General features: G+C 39.4%; 1 protein-coding gene across 1 annotated transcript in view; it reads left to right on the top strand.

The window, feature by feature from the left end:
- Positions 1-9,545: 9,545 nt before the first annotated feature.
- Positions 9,546-19,939, top strand: part of SUPT20H (SPT20 homolog, SAGA complex component) — a 70,045-nt gene continuing 59,651 nt past the window's right edge. The window contains exon 1 of the mRNA XM_065730226.1: positions 9,546-9,549. Within this exon, the coding sequence (XP_065586298.1) occupies positions 9,548-9,549 (2 nt within the window). The 5' untranslated portion in view covers positions 9,546-9,547. The remainder of the gene's footprint in view (positions 9,550-19,939) is intronic.

Here is a 19,939-nt window from a genome sequence, read left to right as displayed (position 1 = left end):
GCTAATTGTCTCGTGTAAGTGGAGGATGCTAGTGGGAGAGAGTGAGAATCAGTCTCTCAATCAGCATTGGTCATGAAACTGAGAAGCTGAAGAAAAGAGCCAGGTAAACAATTCCCAGACTGTTATTCCCTGAGGAGACAATCCACCTTGTCTGCTCTTTATAGCAAAAGTGAGTTGATTAAACATTTTTAACATTGCTGCTGAAATTATTAATGGTAATAATCAGAGATTAAGGACTCAGTGTTGTAGTGCTAAATGTTTTCTGTTAAGGGAAAGATGATATTATTCTTTAATAAGTGTAAAAAACAAATAATTCAGTGTTCTTGGTTCAGTAACAAAATGGCTCCTGGACAGTTTTCCTTGGGTCTCAGATGAGGAACAGAGTATTCATTCTCTGTGAAAAAAAACAAAACAAAACAAAAAAAAAAAAACCAGTGTGGCACCCTATGGTGACATAACTAACTCATAAATTATGAATATAGAGGAGAAAAAGGAACCTAAGGGTTCCAACATGCAAGCTGACACAGATTAAGTCGTGGCATGTTAGTGAAATATTGTGTCTTCCTGGACATCTTAGTATCACACCAGAAACTGCAGCAGGTGCAGAAGGAAATAATTGCTGACTTCTCAGCCCTTGTTATTTGAGAACCTCCTAATTAGCCTAAACCATAAAACTTCCCTGGGGTCTCACACAGATTCAAATGCCACTAGAGTTTGTATACAGCATACCAAAACTACAGAAAGTACTCTTGGGAAAAAAAGTTGCCTTTTCCCATCCTAGCAGCTCATAAATTACTCCAGAGGGAGGGCAGGAGTGTGATTACAAAACCTGTAGGACTTTCTTTGACTTTTTCTCTCCTTCCCTTTTTGATGGTGAACAAATGTCTTAAATAAAGAAGAGTTCAGATTTTTCTCCCTCTGTTTTTGCAAATAGTTCATTTCCACCAACTGAGGGAAAGCTCTGAGATCCTCTTAGCCACGCAGTATATCCAATAGCACATATATAATGACTATTTCATTTCTGCTTATGTCTTTGATATAATTGTTTTAGAGCATAGGTGCCCTGGACCTACAGGAGAGTGTTTAACTGACAATGCAGGACTGATTTCTAAGAGGCATATTTTTCTACAATTTATCATAATCTGCTGCCTGAAGACTGGCAAGTGACCAGGATTGTTTTGATATATAGCACTCTTTTGTACTGTCATACGTGAACATAAATTAAAAAAAAGAAAGGGAGAGCAAGACAGAACTCCTAAAGGATGGTGCACCTGATTGCTCTTCTGAAGAAATTCTATGGCAGCCAGACAGGAAAACTTTGTGCCTGAATCAGTACCTGCAGCCTCTGACTCATTCATCAGATGAGAAAATGCCAAAGAGAGGTCAAGAAGGGTTGAGCTTTGCTAGAGCCAGTTGGAGAAGGCCTTGCCATACTCTACTGCAAGCAATTACCTGAAATAGTGAAAAATTACTTACTTAAGCAACAGAAAGACACTATGAACCATACAAAATGAACATTCCATGGCACTTAAGGATTTGGAAAAAAAAAATTGTCTTGAGGAAAATGAATTTGTGCAAATTGTGCCCAGCCTGGACACTTACTATCTACACAAGGAAAAAACAAGAAAGGAAATTCTCCTCCTACAAACAAAGCAGCTGAACGCTGGGCTGAAAATTAGATTCCCAGCTAAGGGAGATGCCCAGTCAACCCCTGTACTTCATAGAATCGTAGAAAGGCTTAGGTTTAAAATCATCTAGTTTCAACCTCCTCCTATGGGCAGCACATTGCCACCCTCCAGATCAGGATGCCCACCAGGGCCCAATCCTACGCAGCCTTGAATGCTTCCAGGGATGGGTCATCTATAATTGTTCTGGGCAACCTGTTCTGGTGCCTCCTCATCCTCTGAGTAAAGAGTTTCCACCTAACATCTAACCTAAATCTCCCCTCTTTTACTTTAGAACTATCTCCCCTTGTCCTGAAACTATTTGACAGCATAAAATGTCAGTCCTCACTCCTGCTTGTAAGCTCCCTTTGGGTGCTGAAAGGCCACAATGAGGTTTTCCCTACGTCTTCTCTTCTCCAAACTGAACAAGACCATCTCCTCAACACTCTTCATAAGTGCTTCAGCCCTCTGATCATCTTCATGGTCCTTCTCTGGACACACTCCAACAACTCTGCATCCTTCCTGTACTGGGAGCCTCAGGCCTGGACACAGTACTCCAGATGGCAACTCATGAGGGCAGAGTAGAGGGGACAACCACTTCCCTCCCTTCTGGCTGCCCCTCTTTTGGTGCCACACAGGATATAGTTGGTGTTCTGGGCTGTAAAAGCACACTGCTGATTCGTGTTCAGCTTTTTATCCATCAGGACCTCCAATCCTTCTCTGCGCGGCTGCTCTCAGTGAGTTCTTCTCCTAGTCTGTATACATTCCCCCAGCCAAGGTGTAACACCTTGCACTTGGCCTTCTTAAACCTCATTAGATTTTCTTATGCCCACTTTTCAAGCATGTCCACATCTCTCCAGATGGTGTCCCTCCCTTCTATTGTGTCAGCTGCACCACTCAGTATCATCAGCAAATTTGCTGAGGGTACACTCAATCTCACTGTCTAGGTTGTTGAAAAGCACCAGTCCCAAGATGGACCTCTGAGGTACATCACTTCTCACTGCTCTCCATCTGGACACAGAGACACTGAACACAATCCTCTGGCTGTGACCATCTAAATAATTATTTATCTACCAAATAGTCATTTTTCAAATCAACATCTTCAATTTAGAGACGAGAATGTGTGGTACTGTGACAAAGACCTTGCATAAGTCCAGGTAGATGACATCAGTTGCCTTTTCTTGATCCACCAATGCTGTCATTCCATCAGAGAAGGCCACCAGATTAGTCTGGCATGATCTTGAAGAATCCATACTGGCTGACTTGGATCACCATGTGCCTTAACATAGATTTCAGGAGGATCTGATCCATGATCTTCCCAGGTACATGGGTGACACATACCGGCCTATAGTTCCCTGGGTCTTCCTTTCTTCCTTTCTTGAAAATGAGAGTGACTTTTTCCCTTTTCCAGTAACCAGATGCTTGCCTTTCCTTTCTAAAAATTTTATGAAAGATGTTTCATGTTTCCTTTTCAGCTACTGGATGCATGACAAATAATACAGCATAGTAAAAGAAAAATCATTTGAGACAGAAAAGTACACATAGCTCCAATTCAGAGTCCAAAAAGCCCCAGCAATTTTACATGCTGTGGCAAATAGCACAAACCAGGGATGGCTAAGCCTCTGCAAAAGCACAACAGATTACACAGCTTGCAAGAATTTGCATATACCACTAGGATGAGAGTAGCATGGACAAAGAAAATAGCAGAAGCCCAAGCAGTGAATGGAAAACCCTTCCTAGTGCCAGCTGAACAGGGAGAACAAATGCAATTACAACTTAAACCTAGACATATACATGTCAGTCTGTGAGGCACAAAAATGAAATTGAGCATAGGTAGATGAGGAGAAAGCAGGAGAAGGAATAGAAGTAAAATTCTAGACTTAAAATACCAATTTTTCCTCAACGGTGGAATATAGGAACTATAGGAGGGAGCAAATAGCAAATTGCAATAAATATATGTCATAATATCTCTGATCTGCTAAAAATGCTTTTGTTATTGTCTAGAGGGAGTTCTATGGATGGAACCAATATATTTAAGCAAGAGCTTGACGTCTCTTCAGGGTATGGAAGCTCCCATCAGAATACAAAATGAAATGGAATAACCCAGTAGCCACATGTAATGACAAGTGGAAAGTCAAACACTAAAAAAAGAGTCAAGTAAAGTGATTTCTCCAGAAATCATGGCCAAGCAAAATAGCCCATAGGGTTTGTACTCTTACATGATCACAGTAGAAAAGAAATACATGTAAACTACTATTTAGCACAGAATATAAAAGATTAAAAAAACCCTAAAAGATATTTTGCACTGAAGCAGTAAACATTTGCATATTTTCATTTTTATATTGTTATTGATAGGAAAATTTTCGATGAGTGATAAATCACAAAGGTACAAAAACAGTGATCTTGTGCAGTCAGAATATTCTTTGATACTCTTTCCTTAGACTGTATCTGGTTAATTAAAAAGTTTCCTTGGAAAATATGACCAACCTCTGGAGAAGATAGTCAACTATAAGTAAATTACATTAAGAGCAGACAGAAACACAACTGAGTCTCTGCTGCTTTCAGAGCATATATGCCTCTTATTTTTTTAAGGCTACATAAAAGCAAAATCTATAGGGGAAAAAAAAAGCACAGTGAGTAATGCTGGGCTCTTTGCCCACATTCTATGGATTGGAAACTATTGCTTTAGAGCAATAAGGTCTGAGAATCTGAAGTGACACAAGAGCAATATGACTGGTCTGTGAAACATGCAAACCAGAGCATACACGTTCTCACCATGGAAAAATGTGAAGTAGAAATGTCTAATAAATGTCCATTAGAAACACATCCTGTTTTTTCAGCTGATTGTAAATGAAAACAAGCACACTGTATGAGATGACCAGTAGGATTGTTTTTAAGTAAAATTAAGTTATTTCTCATTAAAATATATATATATATATTAAAACAATAATTAACGAAATTATAAAACACAATTATTAACAAATTGTATTATTTGAATGCAGTGGAGTGGAGCAAAGTCTCACACTGTATGAGAAACTGCTCGAGTCTGGAAATTCTGATCAGGAAACATGAAGCATGTCATTCTAACTTCAGTTTCAGTCCTTCACCAGAACAGCTTCAAAGGAGCCTAGAATTTGTGAAGTGAAAAACTCTGAATGTGAAAGATGTTGAAAGGAGAAGTTGAGTGCCAAAATAGGCCATGCACTGGCTCTAGATGCCACTGCTCCTCAGAGCTCCACACTTTGCTGATTGTTAATGGTTAAGATTTCTCTCTTCAGTGTTCTGTGATTATAGAATTGGAGGCTATATAAACCACTAAGCATGGTGAATCAACTGATCATTTATTTAATAATATCACATTCAAAATCAGTTGCTGACAGCAGTAGGAACAACAGACCTACCTGGTGGATGTCCTTTACACTCCTACAAAGGTTGATCTTCATCTGACAATTTTTCTGCCCAATTTCTGAGTTTCACATCTCACAAGACTATCTTCACATTTGAATATGATGCTGATGATCTACCCTATACAAGTAATTATGTTCCAGTGAAGCCATTTGAGAACTTGCACTAACATTTTAATGTATTTAGCTGGCCTGTTATTTATATTTTAAAAATAACAAAACTCCAGGTGGAAGACAAAGGTTGTGCACAAGGTTGTGAGGTTGTGCCTTTAAATAGTCTAGGTTTTGCCTCCAGATGGACATTTACACAACATGGTGTTAACCAGACCTCAAGTCTTATAAGAAAAATAATTCTATTAAATCTTATAAGTCTATTTGCTCCTATAATTCTTGAAACCTCAAGTCTTAAAGGAGAAAATAGAAACTGACTAAATGAAATTCCCTTTTATTCTGCCTTCCTGTACAAATGAGGCTTTAAAAATCAGCAACTTCAATGTATTATATAATACATCGTTCACAGAACATGGTATCATTAGCTATCTATGTGGCTAATATGTTTTATCAGTGAATAAGACTGTTCCTGAAATATCCGTACTCTCCAGAGGATGACTAACTTATGCAACCAGCCCACATGGTTACATAAATTGCACAGGGTCCAGCTCAATAAATCCAGTAGATATAATGTGCCCAAAAACTCTTCAAAATCCTTACTTGTTTTTCATAATTTACTGCTGTAACCACAAACAGCTTGAAAAAAAAATCTGATTCAGAAAAAAGAAAATAATAATAAATAATTACGAAGAAAAAAATAGAAACACAATCCCATACATAACCACTCTATATACTACTCTTTTATTCTGTATTTCAAAGCTTGGTATCTAAGTGTCTGAATTTGAGAAAATAACACCTGTGAGCCAACCATTAGGACAGTGCACTGAGGTTCAAAGAGCCAAATGCTGTTGTAACCCAAGCTTCACCACTGACTGCTGTGTGATTTTGATCAAGGCTGTTTGGGGCTTTTGTTTCACTTTTCTCCTTCCACTTTCACTTTTTGGTTATTTGTCCATATTTGTACCATCAACCTCCTGGGATCCAAGAAGACAGGAAAATTAGAAATACTGATTGAGTAAACTTGAATTGAGTTGTACATTAACAGTCTTACAGATAAGACCAGTGAATAGACATCATGATCCAGGAAAATAACAGATTTTAATTCTAAATATTATTAGGGCAATATTGAGGGTAACAGTCAGATTACACATTAGTTGGGATAACAAGTGTCCAAATCCTATGAAGAATGTTAACTTTTTCCTCTTATTAATAGCTTTCCTCCTTCAGACAGAGGATCCATTGTCCCAGCCTATTCTGGACCCAGTCTTCATACTCAAAAAAGAGTGAAGCATGGTCCTTTAACTATAATACATCTACATGAAACATTTGGAAGTGTTAGTAGGCTCCACAGCTCTCTAGTCAGGCCTAACCCCAAAGAAGGAGACAAACACATGCTTCTCTTCCTGATCTTCCTCCAACTCTCCTTTGCACTGATAAGAAACTTGGACGCATTCCCCCAGTAAGAGTTGCAAGGTCTTCCAACAGATGAGTGTGAACTACATACTCCTCTGCTTAAGATTTTGAAGAATTATGTGTGCTCTTGCTGCCCTAAGTGGAAAGAAGATAGAGAAAAGTTGAATCTAGTTCCAGTTTTGATTTCAAAAGGGGGAAGCTCTAAATAACAGACTTCAATTGCAAGTCTGGGATGTTTGTAAGGCTTTTTTAATAATTTCAGTATTCCATAAATAAGGTGCAGAACAGTATATCTACCTGTGGTGGGTAGAGCTGGTAGTAGCTCTGACAAGAGTTAAAAGTCAAATAGAAATAAAGGAAATTCCCAAAAATATCAGTGAAAGCAACAATTAAGAGATCCATCTACTACTGGTTTTGAATTGACAGGAAAAATTATGAGACTAGGGAAAATACAGGAGCTCTTTCCCTTGCATTTTGATGGGTGGCCTTCCAAGCTGTTCCAAGAGGACTCAAATAATCAGTTACACCAGCTCTCCCTGTGTCTCCAGTTGCACAGGAATAGTCACAATTGTGTGTCACCAGATATTAAGCTCCACTTCCCATTGTTAGTTAAGCCAATACACATATTAATTTCATTTTTGGCTTATGAGGTCATTAAAGTGGCTATTGCAGCTTTTCTCTTTACTTCTCTTTTTGTACAAGATCTGCAGGAATTACAGCTTTTCCTTTTCTTCTTTGCTATATTAACTAAGGCTCCATGGCTCTACACCAACATCTACATCCCTCAGCTTTTCAGAAGTTATCCAATGGCGCCTATAGAAGGCAGCCAGAAAACTAAATCATAAATTATCTTTCTTTCATTCCATAGGGTGGAACAAAAATATTTTAAAATTCCTTTTACAGCTACCAGAAACATTGGATATTTTTAAACACCAGCAACGAATAAAATAGGTTTATAAGTAAAGCCATGGAATAGATGCTGATTTTAAAAAGATGGAGATGTACTAGAGGAACAAGTAGTGCTGCTGAAGCATGGACAGAGAATTCTGCTGGAGGGCGGAAGAAAAATAGCCCACTACATATAGTGACTTGTCTGTATTTTCACAGTACTGGAGCAAGTACTATGAGTTCTATTTAGTATAATATTGACAGAAGAAATAATGAGCAATGTATTTCATTAAGACATAATATAAGCAGCATAATGACTTGAAATACACATTTGAAAAGCATTAGTTCAAAAAAACTTTTCATAACAAAATAAATATTTGCTATTTTCTTTTCAGAATAGTTGACAGGATCACTTACTTCATACTTCAATTAGTGAAGCATGAGGTAGAAATGCACCATATTTCCAATCTGCCATTCTAACCCCATTCTAAGTCCTGCCAGGGCTTTAGCTTAAACTCACTGAACTAATTTCACATTAACTCTGCTGCTGCAGACAAGTTCTGAATTTTGACAGCATTGATGTGCCTTTCCTTATTCCTGTTTCAAAGCATTAGGCAGAATCACAGAACTGTAGAGACTGGAAGGTACCTTCAGAGATTATCTAGTCCAAGCTCCCTGCTAAAGCAGGCTCCCTAGACCAGGTTGAACAGGTAGGTGTCCAGGTGGGTCTTGAATATGTCCAGAGAAAGTGACTCCACAACATCTCTGCACAGTCTGTTCCAGTGCTCCATCACTCTTACTGTGAAGAACTTCTCACGCACATTGTGTGGATCTTACTATGCTTCCGTCTGTGTCCATTTCCCCTCATCTTACCAACATGCACTGCTGAGAAGAGTCCAGCCTCATCCCTTTGCCACCTGCGCATTAGATATTTATAGATATTGATCAGATCCCCTCTGACTCATCTTTATTCAAGACTGAACAGACCTAGATCTCTCAGCCTTTCCTCATAAGAGACATGCTCAATGCCCTTTATCATCTTTGTGACCCTCCACTGGACTCTTTCAAGGAGATCCCTGTCAAATGTCTTGCTGAAGTCAAGTTAGACTACATCCATTGCTCTCCCCCCATCCACCCAGACAGTAATGACATCATAGAAGGCTAACAGATTGGTTGAGCACGACCTCCCCCTGGTGAACCCATGCTGACCCTTATTACCTTCTCATCTTCCAAGTGCCTGGAGCTGGCATCTAGGACAATCCGTTCCATCACCTTTCCAGGGAAGGAGGTGAGACTGACTGGCCTGTAGTTTCCCAGATCCTCCTTCTTGCCCTTTTTGAAGATTGGAGTGACATTGGCTAGACCTCCAGTCTTCAGGCACCTCTCCCATTCTCCAGGACCTCTCAAAGATGATAGAGAGCAATCACCTCTGCCAACTCCCTCAGCACACATGGATGCATGCCATGGGGCCCATGGATTTACATACATTGATGCTGCATAGATGCTCTTGAACCTTCTTCTGCCTCACCAAAGGGGAGCTTTCCATTCTCCCTAGTCTTTCTTTTACTGCTGATATACTTTTAAAAGTTCTTCTTATCCTTCATCTCCTTTGCCAGATCCAATTCCAGATTGGCTTTAGCCTTCCTCATTGCATCCCTGAAGGCCCTGACATTTCTATACTCTTCTCAAGTGGTCAGACCCTTTTTCTACATTTCATGAACCTTCATCTTCCCTTTAAGTATGAGCTCCTTGCTGGTCTCCTGCCACCCTCCCCTGATTTCTTACTCATAGGATACGCTGATCCTGAGCTTGGAAGAAGTGCTGCTTAAATGCTGACCAACTCTCACAGGCAACTGAACAGGCAGCTAAAGCTGTACAGACAGAATACAGTTCAAATGCTTAGGAGGAGCTGTAAGAAGAAGAAATTCTGATCACCTTTAGGTTCAACAGATGAAAGGCACAAGCAATAAACAGCCTAATTACAGCTTAAGGTTCTGCACTGCTCAGGCAGCTTGGATATGCTGGTTCTTTAAAACAACAACAACAAAAACAAAAACAACAATTATAATAAACCTTCAAAGAGCTTTTGAGCTTGTATGTGGCAGCATCCTATGTTAGGTACATTTGTACCATAGTTGGGTGGTACTCAAACCTCCAGGAGTACTTGAAAACTTTTGCCAGATTCCTTTAAATGCATTCCTGCTTTTCTCTTGATAACATATGGTGGATCACACATCCAGCTGGTCTAAATCAGAGTGGTTTCCTTAAAGAATATTATGTATAAAAGAAATTAATCACACACATTCAAAATAGGACATAAACTTTAAGAGAGATTTTCCAAGTTTTTCATGGTATTTAAACTACTAAACAATGTGTCTGCATTGTATACTGTATTTCTTCGGTCTACTGTGTTAGATTTATGTCCTTAACTCAAGAAGATTTTCACTTTCTGATAACACTGTTCTACTGATTAGTAAAACTTTTAAGTGGATTTTCTACCATTATGAAAAAACACTCAGTCTATACAAAGCACTTCCAGAATCTACAAGAGTCAAAGAAGAAAGGCTTTGTTGAGTGCAGAAACCTTGAGTAGGCTACTACATGTGAACTGGATGCTTTGGTGACTGTAGAAAGCTCCTATGAAGATCACAGAATCACATAATCATAAAACATCTTAGGTTGGAAGGGACCATAAAGATTTTCAAGTTCCAGACTCCCCTCTATGGAATACCACTCACCAGCTCAGGCTGCCCAGGATCCCACCCAACCTGGCCTTGAACAACTCCAGGGATGGGGCATGCACAGCTTCTCCCGGCAGCCTGTGCCAGTGCTGCTTGTTAAATAGGGCGGATACTTTTGTGGCAGCTCATGTGAGCACTCCTGGCACCCAGTCATGCACACAACGTGAGCCCAAGGGAACAGAGACAGGAGCCAAGTATGGGATCTCTAAGCACATGAGCCATGGCCAATATGTACTGTACAGGAATGCCAGTTTTTCAGTGATTTCCAAAATCTCTGAGGTTCAAAACCTGTAACAACTTTGTTTATATTACAAATGAATACTTTTTCTCTTAGCCAAAATCATCAAGATGACAAAACAAAAACAAACAGAATGAAAACAAAACCAAATATTTCTCTAAGTCATCAGATTATGAATTAGTTAAAAGGACCATTTGGCTCTGTATTTTTCTTTCTTCTCCCTGTAGCTGTTACAAAAACCCATAATGCACATTTTTGGAGAGCACATGCTTTCCCTGTAGTTATTTTTCCCAGATTGCATGGCTGCAGAATGTTAATGATGTTGGAAGGCATATGTACGGAAACTGAAAAGCAACATACTTTACACAGGGGCCTTTCATATGGCATTTCATTAAGCTGTGTGGGTCATTTCTATGACATACACTCAAGCAGTGGTCAGCAATAAAAGTAGAATTGGGCATTCGTACAGACAACTAAAACATAGAAGGTTCTTCTTGAAAAGCTAAAATGTAAAGGCATAAATTATTCTTACCTTGGGCTTACAATCTAATGAAAAATCCAGAAGGAGGAGGAACTTTCTGAAATTTAGGCTTTGCCCAAAACTATCAGTCTGACTGTGCATATATCTTTCTTGGATGCTGGCTCTGCTGACATCTGGATACTGAACTAACGAGCAGCTCGTCTTATCTCACAGATAAATAAAGCATTCCCACTATTATCTCTGGTGCATGCAAGTATTTTCCAGAGGCCTCCTGGAAAAATAACATACTGTAACTTACCCTGTACCATGCCATTCCTCGTGGTTCCTGAAGACATCATGCCTCCCAGGGTTTCTCAATCCATCAGCTGACCCTGGAGGCTCCAGTCAGGTGTCCACGATGCAGAGCTACACCAGTTGTTATAACTCAGTCTGCAAGAGCTCAGTCTGTGTCTCACACAAGGACGTGGAGGGAAGGACCCAGCAGAGCTGTGTCTGAGCTCAGCATGGACAGGACTGAACTTCACAGGTGCTCAGAAGAGCTTCCCAAGATCCAATGGAAACCAAAGCACACTGCAGAGCAGCAGTCTGCCAGAATCATACACACAGAGCCACGTCTGTGCTAAGGAAATGGGCCCAAACCAAAGCCCATTTGCAAACTAGCAGTTATGGAAAACTAAGCTTCTGTGCTAATGACCCATCTCCTTACCTAAATCTCTGAATTGGGATTTGAATTCAACATCGTTGGCTGGGTTTATGTTTAAAATTTAGTCATATGGTCACCATTTGAAGGTCAATGTTGCCTTAGGGAGCTGCTTTTTTTCAGTTGTTCCGCATCATGCTGTTGGAAAACAATTTCTATAACATTAGGGTGTCTGGTTTCCAATATATATGTATATATACTCATATATTTACCTTTCTTTTTGTGGAAAAACAAACTGATTAAACAATAGGTAGAAGAATATTTTCAATGAGCAAAAAAATCAAAACTCTAAGTTTCTATTTCCCAGAGGAATAAGAGCCTGGAAGCCTGAATGATGCAGTCATCAGTAACTTAAGCTCCTGCGATCACAGAGAGTACAGACAATTTTCCAGCAAGGGAAGCATTAGTCCTCTCTGTACATGCTTGGGCTCTATCCTCCTGAGGAACTCAAGCTGAAAATGCCAGCACGACTTTCCCAGAAACACACTGTGCTTCACAGCAATGTTCCAGCCTGCAGGAGGGACAACACCAGAAGGCCAAAGGAAAATAAGTATAATGGCCAAATGATTTACAACATCCATTGAAGGCAGTGTTGTTAAAAATGAGGAAAATGTCTACGCTTTCTCCACTTTCAGCACTCAAGTCACTTGGTGCAGTGTAGTTATGCCAAAACCTTGTTGTTTCATATGCAGACTCATAATTAACAAGATATGAAGAAAAAAGATATAACAATGAGCTATTTTATATGTGAATAGTTACTGCATCAAGCAAAATCCTTCACTTAGTATTTTGAAAAATCAAGTTAGGAAAGAAAATGAATTCTTTCTCACTCTATACAGAGAATTTTTGTAGTTTTCCACCCTGCTACAGTATTCAGCAATATAAATTTCTCTCTCCCACCGGCAAGCAGCACTGCTATAGTATTGACAGCAGCAATGAGGTCAGAAAATACTTTGATTTCTACAGCACTGCCTGCTGCTTTCTTTATTAAGCCTCCCCTGATAACTGAAGGATCCTTATCTATAAAACCTATTAAGAAGGATCCTTTCACTGAGGTTTGCATTATTCTTTGCCAGTTTTTGTTTTCAATACCAACTCAGTAAGTCTGTAATGCTGCACTATGAAAAAACTTTTGAAAATATGTCCCTTAAGCAAGGCACTGCAAATACAGACAGGGAGCACAAGAGCTCACCTGTGGAAAAACTGCACTGTGCTTCCAGATGTGTTCTCCAAGGTAGTCGGGTGTCAGTTTCAGAGTCCTCCCCTCCCTGTTATTGCCCAGCATCCTGCAGATCCTGATGTGTCAAATCCTTGTCTAGACTGTGTTCTGCCTCAGCAGGAGTGCGCCAAGGCCAAAGAAGGTGGTTTTTCTTCCATCTGAACAGATGCTCAAAATCTTATGCGTGTTAATCTGTATGCCTTGGCACTTAACAGCAAAACTTCCAAGGTATTAAACATACCCTTTGAAAAACAATGGAGTATGCATCAAGAAGTGCATTAATCAATGGCAAAATAAACATAACTTAACTGCTCTGGTTTGATGTTTAAGAAGTAAAAAGAAAGGGATTATCATATAAAATCAGAGTGTTGATCCACCTATCCAGTAAAAATTTGTCGGATAACCCATTCAGAGAAGGGTTTTGCTCACTCCAGTCAGACATGCTGAACTACGTTCTGAAGTTCAGGTACTTATCCAAAACTAATATAATGTTCCCACTATACAAACATGCCTAATCTCTTGATGTCTGCCAGATTTTGTTCCACCAGCTAATCCTACTATCATCTAAACTAAGAACTCCATAAATTTAGGTCCTGATGGGTTGTCCAGACCTGTCTCCGGATGAAAAATAATTAGCTCCAGAACATGAGTCAGCAGGTTAATTTACATCAACATCATCAGTAAGCCTGGTAAAGAGTTAAGAGAGAAAGTACTAATCCATCACCAAATAATTTTTTGTAGTGAAAGTGAGTGTCATTGGAGTGCAGAAAGAACAACTCTTGGACTGTTCTTTGGTGCCAACAGAAAATGTGCTACTGCAATTACAAATGTCTTTCAGAGATTTCATGTAACTGATAGAAAATTAGATAATAAGAACTAGAAAGACTCTCAGCTTACATTTCAAAATCTGCAATACTGAGAAGATTAGCATATAAATATACCTAGGTTGCTCTAAAAGTAATGCCTTCTATTTGTTTCCAAGGAGACTAAAACAGATATGAGAGCACAATAACACTATTTAATAGAACAAATTCTCAGCTGCGAGACTATTTTTCAACAGTCACAACCACTAGCTATGTGTTTTTGCCAGCAATGAACATGAGCCTGCATGCTGGGCTCATAAAAATCGGCACCAGTGAATGTGACCCACTGTCTCTGAAATGCACCACTCGCTGCCTCACTGTGCACACATCCACTCTTTTGTCTCCATAAATGTTCAGGAAGTGGCAATGAAGGTCAGTGGGTGCCATTTTTGGGGTACCATTTTTTCCACATGGGGAAGTTCAATTTCAACCTTTTGCTTCATAGTCAACTTTCATGTCAGACACCTTTATGTCAGAGTGATCCTCTGATGCCATCTGACACATGGCAACAAAATGTAACAGAATATTGGTGGGAAGATTCAATCTCTACTGCCATATCACCAACATTCACCTCTGATATTGTGAACCAACATAATAAAATGGGAGGCATTACTTTTAGAGTAGCCCTCATATATGAATGTATAAATTAAATCATATATATATGTGTATAAAAGAATAGCACCAAATGCTTCTCATTCCTGAGTCCAACCCCAGCCCAAATGAATCATGATGGAAAGTTGAATCATATGGAAATTCATTGTTCAATATGACACACACAATCAGATACCTCAGGTCACTCCACAAAAGACTGTGCACCAAGAACTATATATCAGTACTGCAGTAAGCAGAAAGGCCCATCAAACTGTGCATTTGGCAAGTGTGGAAGGGCAGCTCAAGTATAAGTGTAGAAAAATAACTGCTTCCTCTGGGTATCCTAGAAAGTTCCTGCTGAATTTGAGATTTCCATAATGAGAAAATGAAATAGGACTCATTTTAACCTTCCATTGTTTTTTCATTGTTGCAAAGGAAAATATTGCCCCAAGCTTTCCTAGAGACTTTGTATTTCCATGAAATTGTGTTTTTTAAAAGCAAATCTCAAAGAAAGTCTCTGAGGTGCAAATGCACAGTCAACGTGTTCATAAATATCCTTGAGAAGATATTCCTAGAGAGATGGAGTCAGCAAGGTCAAACTTGCAAAGCTCTCTCCAGCCTTCTTCTTTGCAGGAAGCAACTAGTGAAAATAGAAATGTTGGCTGTGTAAAGCATCTGAGTTGACTTCAATTATCTGCTTTTGAAAAAGTAGCACAGGATAAAAATTTTTGTTTGAAAACTGGCCGCCACCTCAGTGGCTGAGAGTCTCTTTATCTTTGCCCTGTAGAGGCTATCAGCAATGCCCACAGTCCTGCTCCATATGCAGCTCCCAGCCATACACTGTTCATCCTTACAGCACTTCTTTGGAAGTGTTGCCCCCTCTCCTTACCCCTAACCAGGCTGTATGCTTTACTCCTTGGCCAGTTATGTAACACTGCTGTTATTCTCACCTTCGGGTGGAATGGCCACCACAAGACATGGGGCTGCATGGCTGTGCTTGGACCCACACATGGGGTTAGGCTTCATCTTGGACTGAGCTTCTAACACTGTTTATGTACTCCCTGCTCAGAGTAAAAACTGACAAAACCATAGTCACTTTTTCCATTTTCTTTCCACGGTTCTTGGATTAGATAAAGAAAAACTCTGACAAAAGCCCTCTCTCCTCAAATAAATAAATATGAAAACACAAAAAGAACTCATTTCAATGGCTTCCAAGTGTTCAGATTTTCTAATGATTCTAATTTGAATGAGCAATATTTTTAAAGCCTCTGAGTAGTGGTGAACTGATGCAAAAAGCAGCCATTTAGCCCTATATTCATGGCAGTCTGTAGTCTAGTGAGAAAGAGACAGGTTTCTCTGATAAAATGTGGTACCGCTCATAAACAAGTTCCTATAGTAGAAGTGTTTATACAACAGGCTGGTGGCCAAGACAGCTTGTGGTTTCCCCAGAGCCAAGCCTCTACTGTCTTCCTGGACAAGGTGGCGAGAGATTTCAGACCCACATCTGAAAATGCACTCCTGGAATGGGCAGAGATAAATACAAGGATGGGAAGTATAATGAAATAGTCCCCTGGAGAGGCTGTGTTTTCCCTGTGCAGTCGTGAAGTGAGTGCTGCAATGAGAACTCCTACAGATGGTGTGCAACTTTTGGGGAGAAAATCATTTACAAATGCTAAGAAACAGTCACACAGCAAGTGGTCTATTTGAGAATACATCCAAAGTATTTTAGTTACTGCTACAACAACAACAAAAAGAGGTTCTGTGATAAAAAATTACTAAAGGAAATATTTCCTCTTTTTTCTACCAATTAAATCCTGCTTAGTAAAATCTGCAATGATCTGAAAACAGCCTGTGTTAAATGACAGCCAAATAAAACAGAAAGAAACAGACAAAGGAAAGATAGATTTGCTTAAAATTGGTTGAAATCAGTATCTCTCTATTAGCTACCAGACTTTAGGATGGATTCAATGTCTCATAGTAAGTCTAAGGAGACAACTGAAGGTGACCACTCCCTCAGAGAAGACCCTTGGCAGCCTACTGAGACTGGTCAGGTGCTGGACTGGGCTGCCAAGGGAGGTGGTAGAATCACAGTTCCAGGAGGTGTTCAAGAAACGTTTAGATGTTGTCCTGAGGGACATGATGTAGCGGGAAATATTGGTGATAGGTGGACAGTTGGACTGGATGATCTTAGAGGTCTTTTCCAACCTTGGTGATTCTATGATTCTATGAAACATGAGTTTATTAATTGAGGTGGAACTGGGAAGAACTGTATAAAACTACTACTTATGATCTGCATAAACTTCGTTAAAGACAGCTTTGTGAAAAATGTTTCCCGTAAAGGCCTTTATTAACTGGGTGTAATTCACAGCACAAAAATTTGTTGTCTGTTTAACACTTTCAGTACCCTTTATCATCAGTAGCATCTTCTGGGAAATGAATTAGACCTCCTAAAATTAGAACAATGTTATAGATACATAGATTCATAGATACATTAGGTTGGAAAGGACCTACAAGATCATATAGTCCAACCATCTTCCTATCACCATCCCTACCCACTAAGCTACTAAATCAAATCCCTTAGCACCTCATCTAAATGCTTCTTGAACAGCGCTAGGGATGGTGCCTCAACCACCTCCCTAGGCAGGCCGTTCCAGTGCCTGACCAATCTTTCAGAGAAAAATGAAGTTATGTTGGAGTGTCAGTGGAAAGAAGTAACATCTCATGAACTCTAGAGGGATATCCTGTTCCCTGTCTTCACTGGAATTTATACCTACATCCACTTTGGATCCAACCTATCTATCTTCCACCTGGGAGATGGAAGATTTGGTGGTCACATCTCTTACCTTCTGCAGATGAAAGTGGGAGATGCAATGACCTTGCATTCTTCATCCAGAAAAGGCTCAAGCCTTTTATTTACTGGTCCAGTCCTCAGGACTGAAGGTCACTGAGAAGAAATTTCTTGGTAGGATCAAATGATTTTCTACATGGATTTTTAAATAAAGAGGCATGTATTTTTAAAAGAGAAATCCCCAACAGATTTACCTTCCATTAATTTTCCCACAGCCTACCCAGTCTTACTCACTGATGCTGTTAAATTAAAAATCACCATAGATTTGAATATAGTACTGCAATGAAAAAGCTACAATTTTCTGAAAGTTAAGAACTTACACGTCAATTTTTCTGTTACCAAGAACCAGAAACTTCCACATGGTTTTGAGAAGAGTTACATTTCAGTGACAGCAATGTGAAAAACAAGCCACATTCTTGACAGCCATGCAGATTTCTCTGAGCACAGCATGCCTTTCATCACTGGCAAAACATAATCAATGGTGGTGACTACACTAAAGGACAGTGCTTTGTATCTGAGGATGTGCTCTATCAAATAGTGCTATTTTTGTCTTTGCATCTGTTTTAGCTTATATGGAAATAAATAGGAGGCATTACTTTTGGAGTGTCCGCTGTGTAATGGTAATAAGATCCCAACATAGATCATTAGGCAATTAAGAACAATAGTGATAAAAATGAGTATTAGGGAATATACATTATTAAGTATCTTCCTCTATTCTTTCTTTTTAGCTCAAAATCATCACAAGTTTCCCAGTAGACAAACTGATGTCTCTCATAAAGTATATATATTCTTCCTTCGTAAGGCTTCAGCTCATTTTTTAATGATGAAGTTTCTTGTGGAGGTTTGCTTTGGTGTGATAAGTTGAACTGAAACAAAAGACAATTGTCTTTTTCAGACAGACTGTGTGCGTAAAGAAATTTAGTTATATCATCTGAAGCATGAATATGACCAGGAAGTGGTGGGTTAGGGAATATGAGAGGCATGTTTTTTTTAATTTTTTTTTTCTTTTGTGAATAGCAAAATTCTTATGTAGGCATTAACATAATCTATTGGGCAACATAAAAGACACCTTTTTTTATCAAGTGTCAGAACTATACTTTTCGTACCAAATTCATCAGTTATAAATTATGAGAGTTCTTTTCATGTCTACAAATCCTGTTTTAAGCTATCAGCACCCAGCAGTGGCAAGATCACCCACACAGCCACAAAACTCCCCTATCTGAGGACACAGCTGGATGAGAGCTATTGATTCAGCATCCTTCCTGCCACACCTAGGTAGATTTCAAGCTGTCTTGCACTAGCCAAAAACTAGTACTTGTTAGATCATGTCTAGACATAGTCTAGACCAGGCCCAATCCCCACAGACAGGTACTCACCCCAGTTCTCAAGCCCACATATCCATGCAGTCCGAAAATCCAGATGAGTATGCACCCACCTACACCCCGTTTTCTCCCATATGCCTTGTTATTCTCCAGAAGAAACCTGAATTCCCTGGATAGGAGCCTTGCTGCTCCCATCAGCTGAAGATATATGACTGAAAAAGAGTCTAGGACTCTGGGCAGTGCTGATCTGGCCAAACCAGATTAATGAGATGCAGGGAAAAAGCAAGCCAAGCCGATTTAGTTTTGCAGCTGAGAATTTGCTCTATCAAATGATGTTACTGTGTTTTTTCTATCTGTTGTAGTCTCCATGGAAATAAATAGGAGGCATTACTTTCAGAGCAACCTCTACTTTTTAACAAAAAACTTGAAATGACGATCTCAACAAGATGCTCTGCTGCAGATATTTAGGGAACGGTGCTACTTACTTTATTCAACTGTATTTCAGCTTTTTCCAGCAGGACACAGAATTCAAGAGTATATAAATATAGACTGTGGGCTTGATTTTTAATACATTTTTAAGAAATGTTTTTTACCCAGATTACATTCACAGGAGCAAATAGCAGAACTTTTCAAGTAAAATGTGTCAAAGTTACATCTCATCAACATTGTACCATGAAATTTGTACTAGTTACTCATAGAAAATCAAAGCCAAAGAGTAAACAATATCAATGAAATGTGACCAAAGTACCAACAGAAAGCATAATGCTAAATCCAAAACCTCATAACAAGTGTGTTTGATATTTAGATGCAAAACTGGCCCCTCTGTTCATTTGGTGGGTCAACAAAAGACAGATTGAGCGAGCAACATCTTCCAACAAGGTTCACTTGGAGCCCCAGATAATCTACATTATTTCATTAGCTTCATCCAGGGGAGAGAAGAGTTATTATGTGAATTCCTACATCTCATATCCCCAAGTTGGACACGCTTCATGGGAATTCAGATCATATTTACTCAAACTGAGTCAAACATAGTGGCTGTGGGCACAGGCTGAAGCTGGAGACAAGCTGACATTTTTCACCTTCTGCACAGAACTAGTAGCTCTTTCTAATGCACCAGAAGCAGGAGAGATATCATAATGGCAACACAGCAGCATAAAAGTCAGAGGAAACAGGAACAAAAGACAATTTATAAGGGCGGTAGACACACATCTGCTTCCAGACTTTAGAATTTGATCCATGGTTTTGAGGTGAGACCTCCATCATAGGAATGTGTGTGATGAAAGTCACTGTCAGGATCACAGAACTTGAGAGATGGCAATGAAGAAGAGAAGATACAGAAATGCTGCTTAATATTTCAGCATAAACAGTTTCTGTTGCAAATAATCTAGGAGTCAGTAGGATACAAGGAGTCACATGAACTCCAGCTGAGAATTTACTTTTCTAAAAATGTGACTAT

This window comes from Cyrtonyx montezumae, unplaced genomic scaffold (genome assembly GCF_038088225.1).
Source record: "Cyrtonyx montezumae isolate F1298 unplaced genomic scaffold, pur_monq_1.0 scaffold_12, whole genome shotgun sequence".
In the NCBI taxonomy this organism is placed as follows: domain Eukaryota; kingdom Metazoa; phylum Chordata; class Aves; order Galliformes; family Odontophoridae; genus Cyrtonyx; species Cyrtonyx montezumae.
The sequence above is the reverse complement of the archived record's forward strand: the minus strand, read 5'-3'. Positions and strand labels throughout refer to the sequence as shown.